We start from the raw sequence: 17,864 nt of genomic DNA, 5'->3' as shown, positions 1-17,864 counted from the left end.
TTTTTTCCTTTCCCCTAGATGTAAACCACCCACTTAGCAGCCTGTGACATCACAGCCTTTTAAACTCAGAAACAGATGAGAGCATGGGAGCATTCTGTGTATGTGAGTGGGCTGATATGGCATCAAGTATGCAGCTTGTAATTGCACATACAACATACAATTTCAATAGGCATGGCACATAAACTCATATACACAAACGCAGACAGATACAACAGAGCCAGACCTGAATCCTTAAATGGGATTGGAGGAATGGAGCTGAACTTCACACAGATAACCAGGGAGGGAAAGAAAGCAAGACAGGGATAGAAAGTGTGCCACACATGATCAAGAAATAATCAACATAAGGAGAAGGAAAATGAGAATGCACAGGAGGAACAGTTCTCTGTGGATATACAGCACACAGAAGAAAATAAAAATATAGAAGGAAGGAGAGAACAACTAGAAGAAGACACGGATATCTCAGGGAAGCATAGATAAACACAGAAAGAGATTAAGAAGCATGGGTCACAGAGCACAGAAAGGTTTATTAGCACTTACATAAAGGCCTGAAATATTTTGCCAGGGTGTGTTACCATAGTAACCCACCCACCAATAGGGTCATTACTGACACACCCTAATCAGATCTGCTCCGAAAACCACTGTTACCCCTTTATCTCAAACTAAATCAGCATACTAAAACAGAATATATTAAGGGGGTTGTATGCACAGTACAAAGTAACATCTGTATTGTGGTTTGGTTTTCTTTTGGGTGACAGTGCAGCTGCAACTCTGACTAAGCCAAGCAGGCATACCATGCAATTTGGTCTAAGAAAGTGACATGCACTCACTCACTCACTCACTCACACACACACACACACACATACAAACTTCCCAAAATTTCTCATCACCCACTTTAACATCCATCACTTTGACCAATTTGTCTTGCCTGCATACTAATGCTATCTGTCTTACCCCATAATAAGACCAGGACCGTCTGCATTTCATCATTGCAAATACTAAACCCACGTTGCTAAATATATTTGAACATAATATAACGTAATATAACGTTACGTTAACAAAATACATTCGTTTGTGTATTTTAAAATCAAAATAATATCAACCAATAATAATTTGTGTAATTACTCAATTTCCCTTTCATCTTCTCAGGAAGTGAATATAACGTTTGTTTACCCCATGCATTACAACAAATTAAGTGAATAGTACAATAACAACCATGCTTTCAGCTACTGAATACAGTACATGTACATTATGAGTGTTCACAAAATCATTAGTTGTAGTTGTATTATTATTTTTGTCAGTTGCCAACAATCCCATATCCACTGGCCCCGCAAAGAAGCACGGTTGCTGCAGGAGAGATGCCGTGTCTTACCTGTCCCTTCGAGGTCTTGTCCACCTCGAAAGCGGCTGGAGTTCTTCATCATCTAGGTTCTAATAAAAAGCAGCGCTGCTAACGTGTTCAGACACTGGCTTTGTAGAAGAGCTTGTGCTTGTTCCCGTTGGTTTGTGGAAACATTATTTAGTAGCGCACCGGTCCGCACTGCTTTTAAACACAGGATTTGCGTACGTGTTTATTAGATAACATACGCGCGTCTAAAAACAGCCACATGGGAGTCCCATACTTCAGAGAAACAGATTGAGGACAGAGTAACGCCTATAGCATTCGCTTTCATTATGTAATGCCAGATGAGTTGCTTTTCAAGTGTAGATTAATTAAAATGAGCTGTGGATAATGGAGAAGTACGGTGCCAACACGTTCTCTCCTTTTCTACACCCGCTTATTCTAATCCACTAACAGTAACTGTACTGTACATGTACTGTACTGTACTGTTTATCATTAATTAACAGTAATGCACACCCAGTGGGTCAACTTAAAATAAAAAACCCAAGGGCAAAATGTGATGATAATGTGGTCATTTATTGTTATAATTTATCAGTGAGGGACAAAATCTGAAAGCTGTGATTTATCAGTCACTATCACTACAAACATGATACATTTTGTTCTGTCATTGACACTGTCATCAAACCTCTAACAAAATACACTACTGATTTTACCGATGTAAATGGAGGAAGCTAAATAATATCCTAAAATAGTTGGTTAGTTAAGCCACACCTAAAATGTGTGAATGTCATTGTGCTATATAAAATATTAAACCAACTGTCAATTATTTTTTAGAGGCATAAGCGTACTCCACCAATACATGAAACTTCTGTCATCATTTACTTCCCCCCATGTTGTTCTAATCCAAAACTGCGTGACTTTTGCAGAATATCAAATATTTTGATGAATATTGGGAACCAAACAACATTGAAACACAATTACTAAAAATATATATGTTCAACAAAAAAGAAAGTAAGTCATGGAGTTTTGGAATGCAAATGATGCCAGAATTTTCTTTTTTGGGAGGAATATCCATTTACAACATAACACAATACACTTTCAAGCAAAACATTTCACAATAAAAAAAAACATGAATTTATTTAGGTATTAAATTCTAAAACGATTAAATTCTAAAACGAAAGACAAAGTATTTGGACACTTGCTTGTCCAACATAATAAAATGCATCGTAAGAACAAAATAGTTTTATAAGAATAAGTGAAATTAGATCGGAGAAGAGGTTTATCATTATTTGGTTTGATATTTTGGCCCGGTTTCACAGACAGGGCTTAGACTAAACCAGGATTAGGCCATAGTTCAATTAGGACATTTAAGTAATTTTTATTAACATGCCTTAGAAAAAAAACTTTTCTGGTGTGCATCTTAAGACAAAACGAAGGCACTGATATATTTTAAGATCAATTCTTTCAGTTGAAACAGCTCAGATTTACATTTAACTAGGTTTGAGCCTTGTCTGTAAAACAGGAGGTAAGTTTAAAGAAACAGTTTGAGCCACTGTTATGTTTTTATTAGTTTCAATTACATCATTAAACATTCTTTTAAAAAGTCTATAGTTGTTCTGTAGAAATTACTATGATTTAGTTAATAAAGAAACATATTTTCCATGTGGAAGTGTTGTGTGGGGTAACATGACCACATCAATGAACCTCAGTCATAAAGTCCCATCTGATGAAAAGTATGGAAGTTTTAAAGGTAGTCATCATAGCCAGATTCATCCTCGATCCTAGCTGCAAATATAGAAACATGTCTGACATATTTAGTATTTCTTAAAGAGAAAACTGAGTTGAACTACAATTAGACAGATGAGTTACCATTATAATGAACATTTTGCTTCATTCCAGCAGAGTAGGGATCTTTAATCTACGACAAACACATTCAGATATAATTACATTAAAAATGTATTTAAACATTTCTGTATTTCATACAATATAAGAGCACAAACTTACAGCTGAACTTGGAGGGGCTGCAGGGGCCTGGTAAGATGGAGGGGGTGGCACCAATGGTGGTTTGGGAATAGTGGAGTCAAAGTTTTGTATGCTAGCATTGGGATTAAACTTCAAGGTGGCTATTCTGGCATGAATGGGAATAGGTGGGAGGGGCCCTTTCCTCTGGGCGAGCGACATAGACTCTTCATTAACACCGGAGAGAGTCTGTGATAAGTCATGTGATTGGCTGGACATTGTGCTAGCAACTGTTGGTCTGCTCTCTGGAAATGCTGCATTTGAATCAAGACGGTGTGGAACTCTAGATGAACTTCTAAGGGAAAAACTGGGGCCAGAATTACACAAACAGAAAACACAAACAGTCAGAATCCAACTAGCCTCCACGAAAAAAAAGAAAAAGATATTTCTAGTTAATCTTACAATTTTAGAGAAACGGCAAGTAATACATTGAATTAAACATACATTTTTGAAGAATAAAGATAAACAGTTTTTTCTTGTAAAACACTCTAAAAAGCATTGTTTTATTTACAATTTAACAGAGTGTCCCTGTTTTAGTTCTCACCTCTTGTGCACTTCATTTCCTTTAAGACAATTGTTAAGTTTTTCTTTCCAGTCAGAAACACCCCCCACACTGTATCTGCGTGTAAGTCCCGAGTGAGATGCTGGAAAAGAGAGAAATATTCATTGGCACAATGTTCATTATTTTCATGCAATTTGCAAGGAGTATTCAGAGTGTCAGACCTTTGTTGTCGCTGATCTGTTTCTGCACAGCAATGTAGAACTGCTTGGCTTCATCTTCATCTGCAAAGTTTATTCCTATCTGACACTCCTGCATGCACACACAAGGTTTTTATCATGATGAAGACTTCTATTACTATTCTATAATATGTTATATCCCTAAGCCCAAAACCTCAACCTTACAAAAACTTTTTGCCAGATGTGAGATTTGATATGTGGTTGATCTCCATAATTAGAGCAAATCTCGATCCATATGCACTTATGGATGCACGGATGCACATAAACAAGCTTGCACACATACATGCAATGCAATGGATTTGTCACTCACATCACCAGGGAAGGTGTGGAAATAAGGGCAAGTTTCTGAGTACTCAAATGGTGTATACAGCTCCTGTTCCCATTGCAACTTGGCTTTCTGCAAAGAGAAAAATAAATACCATGGTCACACAGCGGAGAAGACATGGGCTAAAAATCAAAAGCAGAACCACTGCACATGAACTAGTGGTGGAAATGGGTCAAAAAACAATAGAAACTTTGTAGAATAGATTTCTGAGAATGTGCAGAATATATAAATAAAGCAAATGAGTAATCCCACTAACAAGATTGTGTGAAATAATAAAACAATAAAAGCACTATGTGTGTGTTGATATTTGCAGAGAATGTAAAGAAATGTACACAAAATCATATACGAACACTTTTAATTATATATATATATTTTCTGAAACTACTTCTGCTGATTCCAAGAAATTCTGATTCCAAGGAAAATAGCTCTTTCTGTAAAATCTGTTAGCTTCACCTTAAGACAGTAGAGTCTCATGAATGTTGAATGTACAGATTTATCTTGCGTCAGACATAAAACTCCAAAACTGTGACTTTTCCACTCATTTTTCCGAGGGACTGCCATTACCAGCTGGACAATACCACATGCTAAAACCTGTAATGTACACACACACACACACACACACACACACACACACACACACACACACACACACTAATATATATACAGTGTGTCTGTAAACTTATACTTTGAATGTATATGCGTAAGTGCATATTCACACAGACACACAATATCATTTTGTTTTAAAATTAATACACATTTAACCGCAAATACAGATCCAGACACACTGCTGACAGTGGTGTGATTGTACAATGTCTTTTTCTTTGTACAAATATGCAGTTTTGTCTGAAATATGTGGTTTGCATAAGTTTGCATAGTTGAAAAACAATTGTATGTCTGTCATATGGCTGAACTCTGCAGCTATATATATGTCTGTGAATCATTTAAATAACCACTATGTTTTCTGTCTACAAACCAGAAAAACCAGTGGTCAGTGGTTAGGATCAGGTGGTTTATTCCAGATAAATCGACAAAAGAGCATGAAGAGCATGTATGGATGTCCCAGTCACAGTTATTCTAGTATTATTCAGATACTATTATATATTTTGATATTTCTATATTCATTTCAGTTAAAATTGTACTAATGTTGTTGTTTTAGTTATGTTTGCTTAAATTTGTATATATATTTTAAATCTCCTTTGTAGCTTAAATTATTTTTGAACATCAAGTTAACTGAAAAAATAAATAGAAATGCTCCTATGACAATTAGCTGAAGCAAATAGTATAAAAAATAAAAACTTATGTCACAGAATGACACATATCTCAAACAACACACTCTACTAACAGTGAATTATGGAAGCGCAATAACAGTAATTCTTGTGCACAGTATGCTTTATTGTATGTATGGTATATAGATCTGGTGATATATAAAAAAAGAAACAGGATAAAGGGATGAGGAAAAAAAAAAGTAAACTCACACTACAGTCATGGCTTAGTAAACTGAAGAGAAGACCGTTCTCGCGCGTCGACAGGAGCGAACTCGAAATTCGTGACATCTCTTTGTCCTCCATCTTTGCTGCCTCTCGGTTACAGTGTGCTCTTTCTGGTTTTTTTTACTCACAGGTGTTCTGGTCCTGATCTATATCATCAAACTAGTCACTCTGCTTTATACTTCCTAATGCAAATACCCTGGTATCAGGAATACAGAAACAGGGCTCTATTCACACAACACACACAAGTTATTTGTACATTCACACTTCATACTGTAAAAAAAGTATAGAGAGAAATATTAGAATAATATAATATATTTATTAAATCAAACATGACTGTTTTAGTTTAATCTGTCACAGATTAGATAGAATATGTTGAGTGACAAAACCTCTAAAACACACCTATTACTTCAATGCTTGTGCATGCAAACTAATGGTAGAAATTTGCTTTTTAGAAAGTCAGAACAACAATGTCCTATTTAATACAGACATTCAATATGGTACAAGTTATTCTAGAGGGTGTACGTTTTGCGAGCTTCTATGTCTCCAGAGGTTGAGTATCCTAAATGATTTACAGGCCAGTGGCCAGGACTTGGCAAAACAGTAGTTTCGATACGCTGAAATAAAACCATTGCAGGAGAGCATGTCATTACAGGCAGGAACAAGCGCACATTATCTTCCCTTCCAGGCCAGAAAGCATTAGGGTCCGCCCAGCAAACAGGCTGCTTCTTCCTACAACACATATACAGACATAACCAAATTCAAACATTCTTATTTAAAACATACCTGGGATCTGTACGTTTTTTTAATATCTTCTTATCTGAAAGCATTTATTCGATCAAAAATACAGTACAAAAGAAAATTTTGAAATATCATTGCAGTTATTTAATATATCTTTTTTCTATTTTAATCATTTGTATTTTATTCCTATGATGGCAAAGCTGAATTTTACTCTGCTCTTCAGTGTCACATGATCCTTTAGAAATCATTTGGAAACATTCAAGATTTTTTTTATTTTATTATTATTATTATTAGCCTATTAACAATGCTGAAAACAGCTGTGCTGTTGAATATTTTTTGTGGAAACCATTATCCATCTTTTTCAGGACTCTTTGATGAAGAAAGTTCAAAAGAATATCATTTATTTGAAATATTAATCTTTTTAACAATGTAAAGTCTTTACTGACCCTTTCAATCAATTAAATATATGTTTACAGAATAAAAGCATTAATTTCTTGAAATTTTTTTAAATACATTCTTACTAACCTCAAACTTTTGAATGTCATAAAAGTTTACAAAAATAAATAAATAAAACCAGTCATAACAAATAAACCCCTCGTCCTGGCCCTGATTAGTAGATTTTTCATCATACAGTGACTTACATCTCTTTGTGGCCCTTATGTGCATCACCTTCAGCTTGATGAGTTTTGGGTGTCCCGAAGTGACCTTTCCCTCCCAATTTAAAGATGCTTGACATGCTCATGTCACCAGGGTGCAACAGGACTTGGAGAAAGATAGATTTTCAGGTTGCATTTTTATTTATAATTATTTTTACAATGGTTTAATATGCCATCTTAGTATGTGCTTGTGTGTACGTATGTGCAGTTTCTATATTTTATATATAACATACCTTTCTGTAGTGTGGCCTGGCTCACATTAAGCGCTTGTCGTTGGCATTGCTCCAGTGATTTCAGATATTCTCTGAAACAAAGTCTCCTGAAATGATCCACTTCTCTGCACATAGGTCCACTCAGAGAAGAAGGGCAGGAGGTCTTGGTGGCTGCCAGAACTCTCCGCATGATCGCTAACACCTCCACATCCTGCATGCCCTTCTAGAAATGTTTACATTCAAAGAGCTCTACTGGATCTTATGTAGCATAATTCAACAGACATAATTTGATCATGTAATTAACAAGTTATATTCAAAAACTATTAAGAATTATAATTATAACAGCTTTTATATATATATATAAAAAAGTACTTTGGTATAGGAACATGGAACTGTGACGGTCTCTGACAGTAATGCAGTGTACTTTGATATTTGTTTTTATATGTTTATGTGTTGCTGTACCTGGTCATCTTTCTCCCCTCCACGTATTGGAAGATAATGTCTTGACCCAATCCTTTTCTCACAGTCTGCATTCCAATAACCTAAACATCAAGACACTGTACCTTATGATGTTACACACTGAAAGCAATTATTGTTCATAATTATACATTTCACACAAGTTTTTGTCCCTATCTTTAACCCCGGACTAAGATATACCTGGGTTTGATTGCTGCTCTTCATTTTCCTGATGCTTTCTGCTCCAGGCCTGAATACCAGCAGCCAGGTCTTCCACAGTTACTGAGTTTCCATCTTTAGTATTCAAAGAAGACATCAGCACATTCAACCGCTCAGGTTGTATGAAGAAGCCTTCCTACAAACAAACCAAAACATATACATTCTGTGTTTTGACAATTTTCTCAATTTTAAGTCAAAAAATATATGTACTGCCAGAGATGTAAATGCACACCTTCTTAAATTGATTACAGAGGTCTACACGCTTTAATTGACCAGTCTCGTTCCAGTCCAAGAGTTTGGAGAGGTTGCAGGGTTCGCACATGCACAGAAAGCTGTTCACTTCTTCAACTTCATGTCTAAGCTCGCTCGGAGACTATAAAGACAAATTTGACAAATTTAAAAACCCTCTCAAAAGTAGTATTCGGATAAAATATTTGGTTGAAATGAATCGTGTTTTTTTTCATAATAATTTTAGTTGTGGCATTTCTAGAGGCACTACACATTTCCATCCAGTTTTCATTATCAAGTTATGTTCCTACAGTGACAGCATCTGGTGCTGATGGAGCAATGCTTGTTTCTGGAGGGACTGATGACATCCGCTGAGCTTGTCTGTCTCGTTCCATAACGAGAACCTCCGAGTCGGTAAGAATGGGTTTATTGTGGAGCCATCTGCGCAGGTCTCCCATCCTTTCAAGCGCTTCTCTGAACGCTTTCCTGTCCCGGATCCAGTCCGGGTGTTCCGCGGGTTTGCCTCCAGGGAGACGCGAGGACTCAGCAGCGCCTCTGCGGGCAGATGCAGGTATAGCAGGTTGAGCGTCAAGTTGTTTCGGCTGTGGACGAGTTGATGTTTTTATCTTATCCATCATAGGCTTCCTCAAGTCACCACCACTGCAATTCTGTTGTCCCAAAGAACCACATGCCAGTTGGAATAGGTACGTCTCTGTCAAGTCTCGTTTTTTTAACCGCCTGAATTCCTTTTCCAACGTCGGGTCACCCAGTAAGCACTCCGTTCCGAATACTGGACTTTTTGGCATTATTTAAAAAATAGCTATTCAAATAAAATTAAGCTAAATTGTAATATGGCAGGATTTTATTTCAACGCCACTCGCTTCTGTAAAATGTAGCTGTGAAATAACTAAGTCCATGGGTGGCATGTTTACATGTGTATCCATGACATCCATTCTTCTTCCTCAAAGGTCAAAGCTTCTGTTCATTTTGACTTAAGACAGTCATGGACTTTATTGAAGCATCTTTTACTTGAATTAAATTATATTATATTCTAACATAGAGAGAAAAACATTCAGTTGCATCTCAAATACTTTTTATAGCATGATACAATACCATTTGACATGTACTATTGCAACACTAGTGCCAAAAATGTATTTATAATGCTAATATTTTGCCCCCTTTGCAACTTACATTCTGAACCATTTTTAGCTTCATGGAAGCGTATTATTTTATAAACATATAAAACACACAAAAGGTTACTCCATTACTTCAAATACTTTATTAAAAACAATAGAAATTAAAACGGAGCAATTTTTCTAATTTATAAAATACAAAAGTATCTGTAAATAATGCATTAGTTCAGTGTAATCTTAGACTTTAATATATTCAACTATGTATAATTTTAAACAGTAAGCATTCCTTTGTCTAAACTGATTGAATAGAATTACTGATTTTTTATTTTTTCCTGGTTTGTGAACATTTGTTCATAGACACACATTCTGTTGGACTCAAATGCATAATCTCATATTTCAATTAGAGTTTAGTCTATCCCTGCAGTGCAAGGTCCAGAATTTGATCTTCCTGTACTGGTTTGGGCATTGTGATTTTCAGCTGATGCTGGTCCTCCATTGTACGTTGAATTAAGCACGAGCTCATAAGCACGAGGGTCGCCAGACCAGCATCTCCGTGACACCTAATGATATACATATCAGTATTTATATATAACAGTATATTCAGTGTATATATAAACACACACATAAAGTTACTCACCCCATTAGAGATATCCCAGTTTAACATTAGTTTAGCTCTTTTCCCTGCTTCTTCAGAACCATCCAGAACCAGTCCAAAACCACCATTTATAACTTCCCCCATAAAAATAAAAATAATGGTCAATAGTTTAGAAGCCGCATACATATGCTGCTCTTTTTTTTTTTTTTTGATAGATCTCACTTACATAAATCAGTAGAGCCTTGAGTGACAGAACTTTCTAGAAAGAGATCATTTACCCCAAAAATGGTCACTCCCCGTCATATAATTCCAAACCTGTAAGACTTTATTTACTCTGTCATGTGGAATACGGATGTGACACAGTAGGTTTTGAATCAAAGACTTTAACTTTCAACTTTTCTAAGTAATCTCAAACTTTTGGACCCATTATCCTCCCTTTAAATTACTTTTATACTGTTTGACTAAAGCAGCACACAATTATAAACATATATTCTTAAATGGTCAAACATTATAGTTGGTGAGTCTATAACTTTTAATCAAAATATGATCTCACATTTTAAACAAATACGTCATATGTACTCGCTCTAGTACCATGTTTGAGACGTTTGTCTCAGTAGAATTAAAATCACACACTTTTGTAACAGAGTTACAATTGGATTAAGATAATTGTAGGAAAAAAATAAAAAAAATAAAGAGAAATCACGTTATATATTTCAAGATATGACATTTAACCTGATCATTAAATATTTTGGAAAAATATACAGTCAATATTTCGTTCTGCATTTATGCAGTGTCCCGGTTTCCTTTATGTCTCATCTTAAAACAGATATAAATAGATTAAAGTAAAACAAACAAAAGTGGAATAAGAGGTGGAAGTTGGTTGCTCTCTAATTTTATCTATGGCAGCTGTGAAGGCATATCATTGGTCTCAGTGGGCAGAGAGTCAGACTCTTTGCTTGTGCTGAAGTCAGAGATGGAACGGGAGTCTTTTTTTCTGCATTTGACGGTCTGACCCAGGATTTCCACTTTGAAGGTCATCTTTGAAAATTGAAAACAATTTGAGAGTTTTTAAGTATTTATGTCAGTATTCATCCAATTACGACAAGGTCATCGCTATCACTCTAGTCTTATAGCTAGAACCATGCTTCACAGATCTTACGGACAACCAGTTATTGATGACATAAATACATTTAAATACGTTTAAAAATCCATTTCAGAAATTAACTCTGAATTACCTTACCCGTTGATTGCAGTAATTCTTTTTTGTTACACACAAATTGTAAAGGAAATTGAGCAGAAGCAAATATAATGCAGCGAGCTAATCCAGCGCTTTGTTAGCAACATCTTGCGGTATCAACTCGAAAAGTGCCCTGTCCAGCAGCAACTATTAACCGCCATCTATCCATCCTAATGTAATTAATTTGGTCATGCCGCTTTCAAATCAAATACCATGACGTAATAAACAGTAGAGAACACCAAGGAACTATGACGTCAGAATCCGGAAGAGTAATTCGCCGCGGGGTTCCTTCGAGATTTTCCTAGGGGGTTTTCCCAATTTATGAGTAAACTAAAAACCTGTGGTAAACACCTTTGGTAAACATAACTTGACGATACCTTTTCGTTTTGTTCTACAATGTAAACTGATGTAAAAACACCCCAAACATTCTTATCTAGTTACTTAACATTTTCAAAAATGAACAAAACCGCTTCAAATTTTATCCACAGCACTGCACATTTTGTATGTCTCCCCGTATCTGATAGAGTCACTTCAGGTCCTGCAGTCTCCACTGATGAGATGAATCAGGTGTAATAGATGAGGGAGACATACAGTATGTGCAGGGCTGGGGTTACTCCAGGACACGTCTGAGAACCACTGTTTTAGAGAAACTGCATAAAAAAATAAATTTCAAATTTTACCATGTTATGTGTGAAAGGAGAGAAACAGAGCCATGTTTACATACACATAAGATTGTGTTTCATGGTCTGTATTACTAAAATTCCAGTAAGCCATGCTCACAAATAAAACACAAAATAAACACAAATAAAAAATCTTACCTCCCAAAAATGAGTTATTGAGAAGGATCAGTCTTTGCTGAATATTTGTTCGCAACACTTCTTTTTACATAGTAAAAAAAAAAGAAAAAAGAAAAGGGAAAGATTTATTTTACATGGTTGCACACTGCATTAAATGTCATATATAGACACCCAATGATACAGTAATAAGGGCTTCATTTTGAAAGCAAACTGACTTCAGGTGCAACCAGTGCTGTCTGCCAACAACAATCATAAAAATAATAAAAGTGTTTTATAAGGTGTCAGCAAGTATGTGTGTGTGATCTGTGAGTGTCTTTTTTTTCTTCTTTTCTTTAGAAGAGTAGCGCTCCCATGCTGCCAACTTCACTCTGTTCCTTAACAAATATTTCAAAGTACTGATAGATGATGGTAACAGCCAATAAGATTCCTGTTCCAGAGCCGATGGCACCCAAGAAGTCAGCCATTACTGAAAGGCCTCCAATACACAGTCCACCAAATGCAGCCGCTGTGGGGATGTACCTGAGCAACAGAGAAAGTGTGAGATTAATAAAGGTCCTCACAAGCAAGTAAAAGTTAATGTGTTTTTAGCTCACCTGTTGAGTTCATGAACCATGGAGGTCTCTCTGTGTCCCCTCATCACCATCTGCTGTTCTTTCAGCTGCTTGGCCACCTAAAAACACACGGACAGCCCTTACAGCTTCTTATCAAATATCCAAAAACAATGTTGCTAACAACATGAACAAGAACTAGTGACGAACATCTTTTGCGGATGATCCAGAAACTTCAATCCAAGTCTTAGAAAAGAAGGCACAGGATCCCAGCATGAACACAATGTAGGTCACCGTATGGACTGGGTCTTCAAGCACAGAACCAAATGACTCCGGAGGAGACAGATAGTAACACAGACCGCCAACAGGGTAGGCACGAAACGGACCACCGGATGAGGTATCCTACAACACAACAGAAAATATGCTATTAGGAAGGGTTTCCCTTCCATATCTAATTCTGTTTGGTTTCTGTTCTGATTTGCAATATAAATTTAGTGGAAGATGTCTAGCACTGGTGACACTTACAGACCAAGTCCCCAGGAGGTTGACCAGGAAATTCCCACTGAAGCGAGTGGAGAGCATCTGCGAGATGACGTACACGTTAGAGACCAGAGCAGACTGCAGCATGATGGGAATGTTGGAGGTGTAGAACAGCTTGATGGGATATGTGTTGTACTGGCCACGGTAACGTGCAGATTTGATGGGCAGGTCAACTCTGAAGCCCTATACAAAACAAACAATTTCTTTTTTTTTTATTGAATTTTTTATTTATTCAATTATTCAATTTATTTTAAAGCACTTTGTTGGCATGACTGTGTTTACGAATATATTCAATGTTAACATTCAATATTAACCTAAGCATTATACACAAAAAAGTAACAACATTCAAAATATCAAATCAATATAAGTATTAAAAGTGCTAAATTATAAAAAAAATCTATCTATACACAATTTACAAAACATTATGAACAAAAATAAACCTAACATACGCACATGGATTTGTTACTAAATAAAAGTCTTGCATCTTATGGCTCTAAAAAAAAAAAAACTAACCTGAAAATATATGACCACAGCAAAGACAAAGACTGTAGAGATGAGGTTCAAGAGGTTGGGCAGGTTCTGTCTGTAGAAGGCTTCTCTCAGAGCTCGAACTTTATCAGTACGAGTGGCCAACAGGTGGAACAGAGCAATAACGGCTCCCTCAAACTCAGTACCTGTACATACACAAACAAAATTCAGTCATCGTCGTCATCTAAGTTCAAAATATGGTACAAAAGGAGATACTGTGTCCTGAAAGCATACCTCTGCCTGTGTTGACTGTGGTTGGGCTGAATGCCTTCCATACAATTGTCTCACAGATGTTGGTGGCGATGAAGAGCGAGATACCAGAGCCCAAACCATAACCTTTCTGCAGCAACTCATCCAGCAGCAACACGATCAGACCGGCCACAAACAACTACAGGAAGAGCACACAGATCTAATTAAATCTCTTATCCATTTACAAACTCTTGAATCACAAAAGACACATTGATCACTGGTCCAAACAAAATCCAGAGTTGTGTGTGCACATGATCTCTTACCTGAATGATGATCAGCAGACAGATGCCAGCACCCATCTCTGAAGGGTCTCCATACATTCCAGTCATGACGTACACAATAGCCTGGCCAATGGTGATGATCATACCAAACACTGGCAATTTTTTTTTATAAATTCCCATCAACAACATTACAATCATAACATCTAAAACTACTTAATTTTATTTAATTACATTTACATGCAATACACTCAAATCAAAAACAACAAAATCGTACATTTCTGAGCTCCGTTGAAGAGCGCTCTGTCTTTAGGTGTGTCTCCAACCTCAATGATTTTAGCTCCAGCCAGAAGCTGCATGATCAGACCAGAGGTCACAATGGGAGAGATACCCAACTCCATCAAAGTACCTGAAAAACAGGATCAATAATAAACTTCAGACCCACAATGTTTTGCTGAATAAAAGCATTATTTTTTTTTTTAAAGAACTTTAAATTACATGCTTGAATAATCTAGCAATAAATAATTAGGTGGCAGTGTAGAGAAATAATACACTCTTTGAATTAAACACTACAAACTACACCATAACACGTACAGAAACAGACTTACCTCTGTTGGATGCCATGATGACTCTCATCCAGTAGAATGGATCTGCGGAATCTGAAGACATGATCCCAAAAAGTGGGATCTGAGAGAGGGAGAGACACATTACATGATCTCTTAACCTCATTTTTATACACTGAACATAGCTGGAGCACTGAAGTACAGGCAAGTGCATTTTCATTCATTTAGAAACCAAACTTACCTGACAGCAAACAAGAAAGATGAACAATGTGATGGCGGTCCATAGCACTTTTTCTCTGAACTGGATCTGAAAGATAAACATAGATTCGAGTTTAAAATGCAGGTTTGTGTGTAAACTAACAGAAAAAAATATATATAGTTTTTTAAAACGCATGTGATATATGTGGTGTACAATGTTATACCTTTCTTTCCGGTTTATGGATTTCCGGCAAAACTGCACAAAATGGTTTTATAACCTCCAAGAACTTGACTGGAAACAAAAAATAAACAAAAAAAAATGGTCAAAAGGGGTTGGGTGGTTATATGTTAAGGAGAAATTAAACATTTGGTCCCACAAAATAAAACAAAATACAATTTGACTTAATGCAACATTACATCTACTAAACCATATACTCGCGTTTTATTTTAGCACCTCAATATGTGGAGCAAACTGTAGAGATGTTTAGAAGCTGTAATGTTTAGCAGCAAATTCAAATTTCAGACTGAGAGGAACAACTGATGGAAAGTCATTTTCTTCCCAAAACCGTGTTGAGCTACTCAGTCATAACATTAGCCAATCTAAAGCGTCGTCATCATTAAACTGATGAGCTGAAACTCTTATTTCCGACGTTTTATACAATGTAACACTCTGTCACAGGAGATCAGACATAATAATGCATCGGTTTGCCGGATTTTGTATCGTGAGTATTCATGAACTGCCAAGTAATTATCAAGTGAAACACAGATTTACATTTGATTAACTAACATGTCTGTTTTGCTACTCTCTGTGGTCTGGCAATCCAACATAATACTAAACAAGTTTTTTTGTCCCAGTATTAGCCATTAAATATGTTAAAATAAATATATGAAGTGGTCGTTTACAATTTTGTAGTAATACAAAGCGTTGCAGACGTATTAAGAAAGTAGCTAACAGGCTAATGGGCTGTCACCTCATCCTCTCAATGGCTTGCGCCGCGCAAGTACGTTTTGTTGCTGCGTCGACCAAAAGCGCAAGCGCAGCGGTGCGCATCATTTGCGTGCTCGCGCGCACGCCGCGGTCAAAGTTCAAAATAGTTCAACTTTTGCCGCTGCGCTCATATGGCGCTTTTCCATTACCAGTACCAGCTCGACTCGGCTCGCTTTTCGCTCCGTTTTCCATTGCAGATAGTACCTCCACCATAAACATATGACCTCCACAATAGTACCTGGTTGTCATAGCGACGCTGCAGGAAACTGCCGTGACGTAATCTTCTACGCGACACACACCCGCTACCCACACACACAGGACAATGGAGGAAATCGAGTGCATGTTGTTTTTGATCCTCGGGATATATTGGATATATCACGCAATCTCTGGCCAAACTTTTTAAAAATGGCGGGGTTATTCTGGATAATATCTGGATCGGATACTATTGCTGGCGCGTGTAATGATGACGCAGTGAATAGTGACTATTCTCTCTGACCAATCAGCAGTCTGCTGTGTTTTCACGTCACATTATAGTATCGCCTCAGCTCGCTTGGTTGGAACCTCGCCGGAGGTGGTGCGAAAAAAAGTACCTGGAAGCCGGTACAGGTACAACTTTTACACAGTGGAAAGCCAAACAGAGTCGAGGCGAGCTGGTAGTGTGTAGTGGAAAAGCGCCAATAGACAGTAAAAGAAGGCTGCGCTCTGTGACGATTACCAGCGCGACCAATAGAATCGGGGGATCCAAACAAGCACGGAAATCAAAATGGATGAACGGCTAGTACTGTGTGTGTCAGAATTTCCTGAGCTGTACGATACAAGTTTGAGGTCGTATAGGGACATCGTCAGGAAAGCTGTGTCATGGAGACATATCTCCATTCAAGGAACAACAGACTATGATAGAGCTCCCGCTAAAAGTTTTTAAAACTCCGCCTACGCCATAGCGCAGCGCAAATCGCGTTGTATCTGAAGGGCAACGCTGAACCCAGCGGCAAGCGCCGCGCATACCGCGTCCTGTGTGAAAGGCCCATAACGCTAGCTGTCTGAAGAATCCAATCATTAGCCAACAGAAAAGCAATGCAAATATTAATTAACAAAGAAACTAAAGAGGGACTGAAACGCATTTTATTTGCAGTAAAGTACAGAAATAAATGAAAAATAAGTCTTAATCTTACATCAGCCTCTCAGGTTTCAATAAAAGAAAGCTGTCTGGCTAGCCTGTTAATGGTGCTAACAGAACTCTAGAGTGATATAACCATTAAACACACCAGAAACGGTCCAAAATATTGCACTCACTTCCCATGGTGACGGTCTCCTGAAATCCCGGTCACTATATGAAGTCCCAGTGAGCTATAAACAGATAATCCCGCGCTGCCGGTGCGCTCCGCCGCCCGGGTGAGAGAGAGAAGCGCTGAGCTGAAGGAGGAGAGCGCTTTAGAGACACGTCAACACTACACTACACGCAAGAGGAACAGCGAGCCGCGGTTGATCTTCCGGTTCACCTCCTATAATTTGATCAAGTGGCTAAATAAATTTACCTTTAGGTACATTTCCCTCAAATGTTTCCAAGCATGTTACTTCGATTTTACTGATGTTATGTACAACGTGAAAGTAATGTGACGTGTAAACCTAAAAAAAGTGATATAAACGTAAATAAATATATAATTTATAAGATATGTTAACTTATCTTACCGTTAAAGTGGTTAAAATAGTATTTATGATTTATTATTAGGATTTATTTTTATGTAATGTAATTACATAAATTACAAGGTTATTATAAGGCAATTATAAGGTTTTGTTATAGTAATAGAATCACTAGACACTCAAGTTTAATAAAGAAAGTTGAAAGCGGA

At 37.1% G+C, this 17,864-nt stretch overlaps 3 protein-coding genes across 3 annotated transcripts; all 3 read right to left on the bottom strand.

Moving 5' to 3' along the window:
* Window positions 1–2,937: 2,937 nt before the first annotated feature.
* LOC132151275 (actin nucleation-promoting factor WASL-like) lies at window positions 2,938–6,091 on the bottom strand. Its single transcript, XM_059559384.1, has 8 exons — window positions 5,897–6,091; window positions 4,875–5,012; window positions 4,407–4,493; window positions 4,082–4,169; window positions 3,903–4,002; window positions 3,344–3,665; window positions 3,209–3,257; window positions 2,938–3,124 (listed from the first exon to the last, which is right to left on the bottom strand). Exons 1-8 carry the CDS (start codon window positions 5,987–5,989, stop codon window positions 3,084–3,086), a joined length of 918 nt encoding a protein of 305 aa, XP_059415367.1. The 5' UTR covers window positions 5,990–6,091; the 3' UTR covers window positions 2,938–3,083.
* A 126-nt stretch (window positions 6,092–6,217) lies between these two features.
* Window positions 6,218–9,286, bottom strand: si:dkey-197j19.5 (EF-hand calcium-binding domain-containing protein 12). The gene is made up of 7 exons (XM_059559383.1): window positions 8,732–9,286; window positions 8,425–8,565; window positions 8,175–8,328; window positions 7,980–8,059; window positions 7,539–7,740; window positions 7,291–7,411; window positions 6,218–6,640 (listed from the first exon to the last, which is right to left on the bottom strand). The coding sequence occupies exons 1-7, from the start codon at window positions 9,224–9,226 to the stop codon at window positions 6,421–6,423; spliced, it is 1,413 nt and encodes a 470-aa protein (XP_059415366.1). The 5' UTR covers window positions 9,227–9,286; the 3' UTR covers window positions 6,218–6,420.
* Window positions 9,287–12,434: 3,148 nt separating this feature from the next.
* On the bottom strand, window positions 12,435–17,477 carry LOC132151737 (protein transport protein Sec61 subunit alpha-like 1). The gene is made up of 12 exons (XM_059560069.1): window positions 17,308–17,477; window positions 15,251–15,318; window positions 15,070–15,135; window positions 14,874–14,952; window positions 14,543–14,674; window positions 14,311–14,420; window positions 14,033–14,186; window positions 13,784–13,944; window positions 13,256–13,453; window positions 12,941–13,132; window positions 12,776–12,852; window positions 12,435–12,701 (listed from the first exon to the last, which is right to left on the bottom strand). Exons 1-12 carry the CDS (start codon window positions 17,312–17,314, stop codon window positions 12,515–12,517), a joined length of 1,431 nt encoding a protein of 476 aa, XP_059416052.1. The 5' UTR covers window positions 17,315–17,477; the 3' UTR covers window positions 12,435–12,514.
* Between the last annotated feature and the right edge of the window lie 387 nt (window positions 17,478–17,864).

The sequence above is a fragment of the Carassius carassius genome, chromosome 10 (genome assembly GCF_963082965.1).
Source record: "Carassius carassius chromosome 10, fCarCar2.1, whole genome shotgun sequence".
Taxonomy (NCBI): domain Eukaryota; kingdom Metazoa; phylum Chordata; class Actinopteri; order Cypriniformes; family Cyprinidae; genus Carassius; species Carassius carassius.
Note: the sequence above shows the minus strand (reverse complement) of the source record. Positions and strands in the feature narration are given on the sequence as shown.

Excerpts from the sequence above, each read along its gene's own strand:
- LOC132151275 (XM_059559384.1), bottom strand. The coding sequence starts at position 5,989 with ATGGAGGACAAAGAGATGTCACGAATTTCGAGTTCGCTCCTGTCGACG. Across the intron at positions 4,494-4,874 it reads TGAGACTCTACTGTCTTAAG|AAAGCCAAGTTGCAATGGGA; the intron begins GTGAAGCTAACA and ends TTCTCTTTGCAG. Across the intron at positions 3,258-3,343 it reads CAGCCCCTCCAAGTTCAGCT|ATTAAAGATCCCTACTCTGC; the intron begins GTAAGTTTGTGC and ends TGTTTGTCGTAG.
- si:dkey-197j19.5 (XM_059559383.1), bottom strand. The coding sequence starts at position 9,226 with ATGCCAAAAAGTCCAGTATTCGGAACGGAGTGCTTACTGGGTGACCCG. Across the intron at positions 8,566-8,731 it reads CAGCACCAGATGCTGTCACT|TCTCCGAGCGAGCTTAGACA; the intron begins GTAGGAACATAA and ends TTGTCTTTATAG. Across the intron at positions 6,641-7,290 it reads CATAAGGGCCACAAAGAGAT|GAAGAAGCAGCCTGTTTGCT; the intron begins GTAAGTCACTGT and ends TATGTGTTGTAG.
- LOC132151737 (XM_059560069.1), bottom strand. Across the intron at positions 15,136-15,250 it reads TCCATAAACCGGAAAGAAAG|ATCCAGTTCAGAGAAAAAGT; the intron begins GTATAACATTGT and ends TTTATCTTTCAG. Across the intron at positions 13,133-13,255 it reads ACCTCCTGGGGACTTGGTCT|GATACCTCATCCGGTGGTCC; the intron begins GTAAGTGTCACC and ends GTTGTGTTGTAG.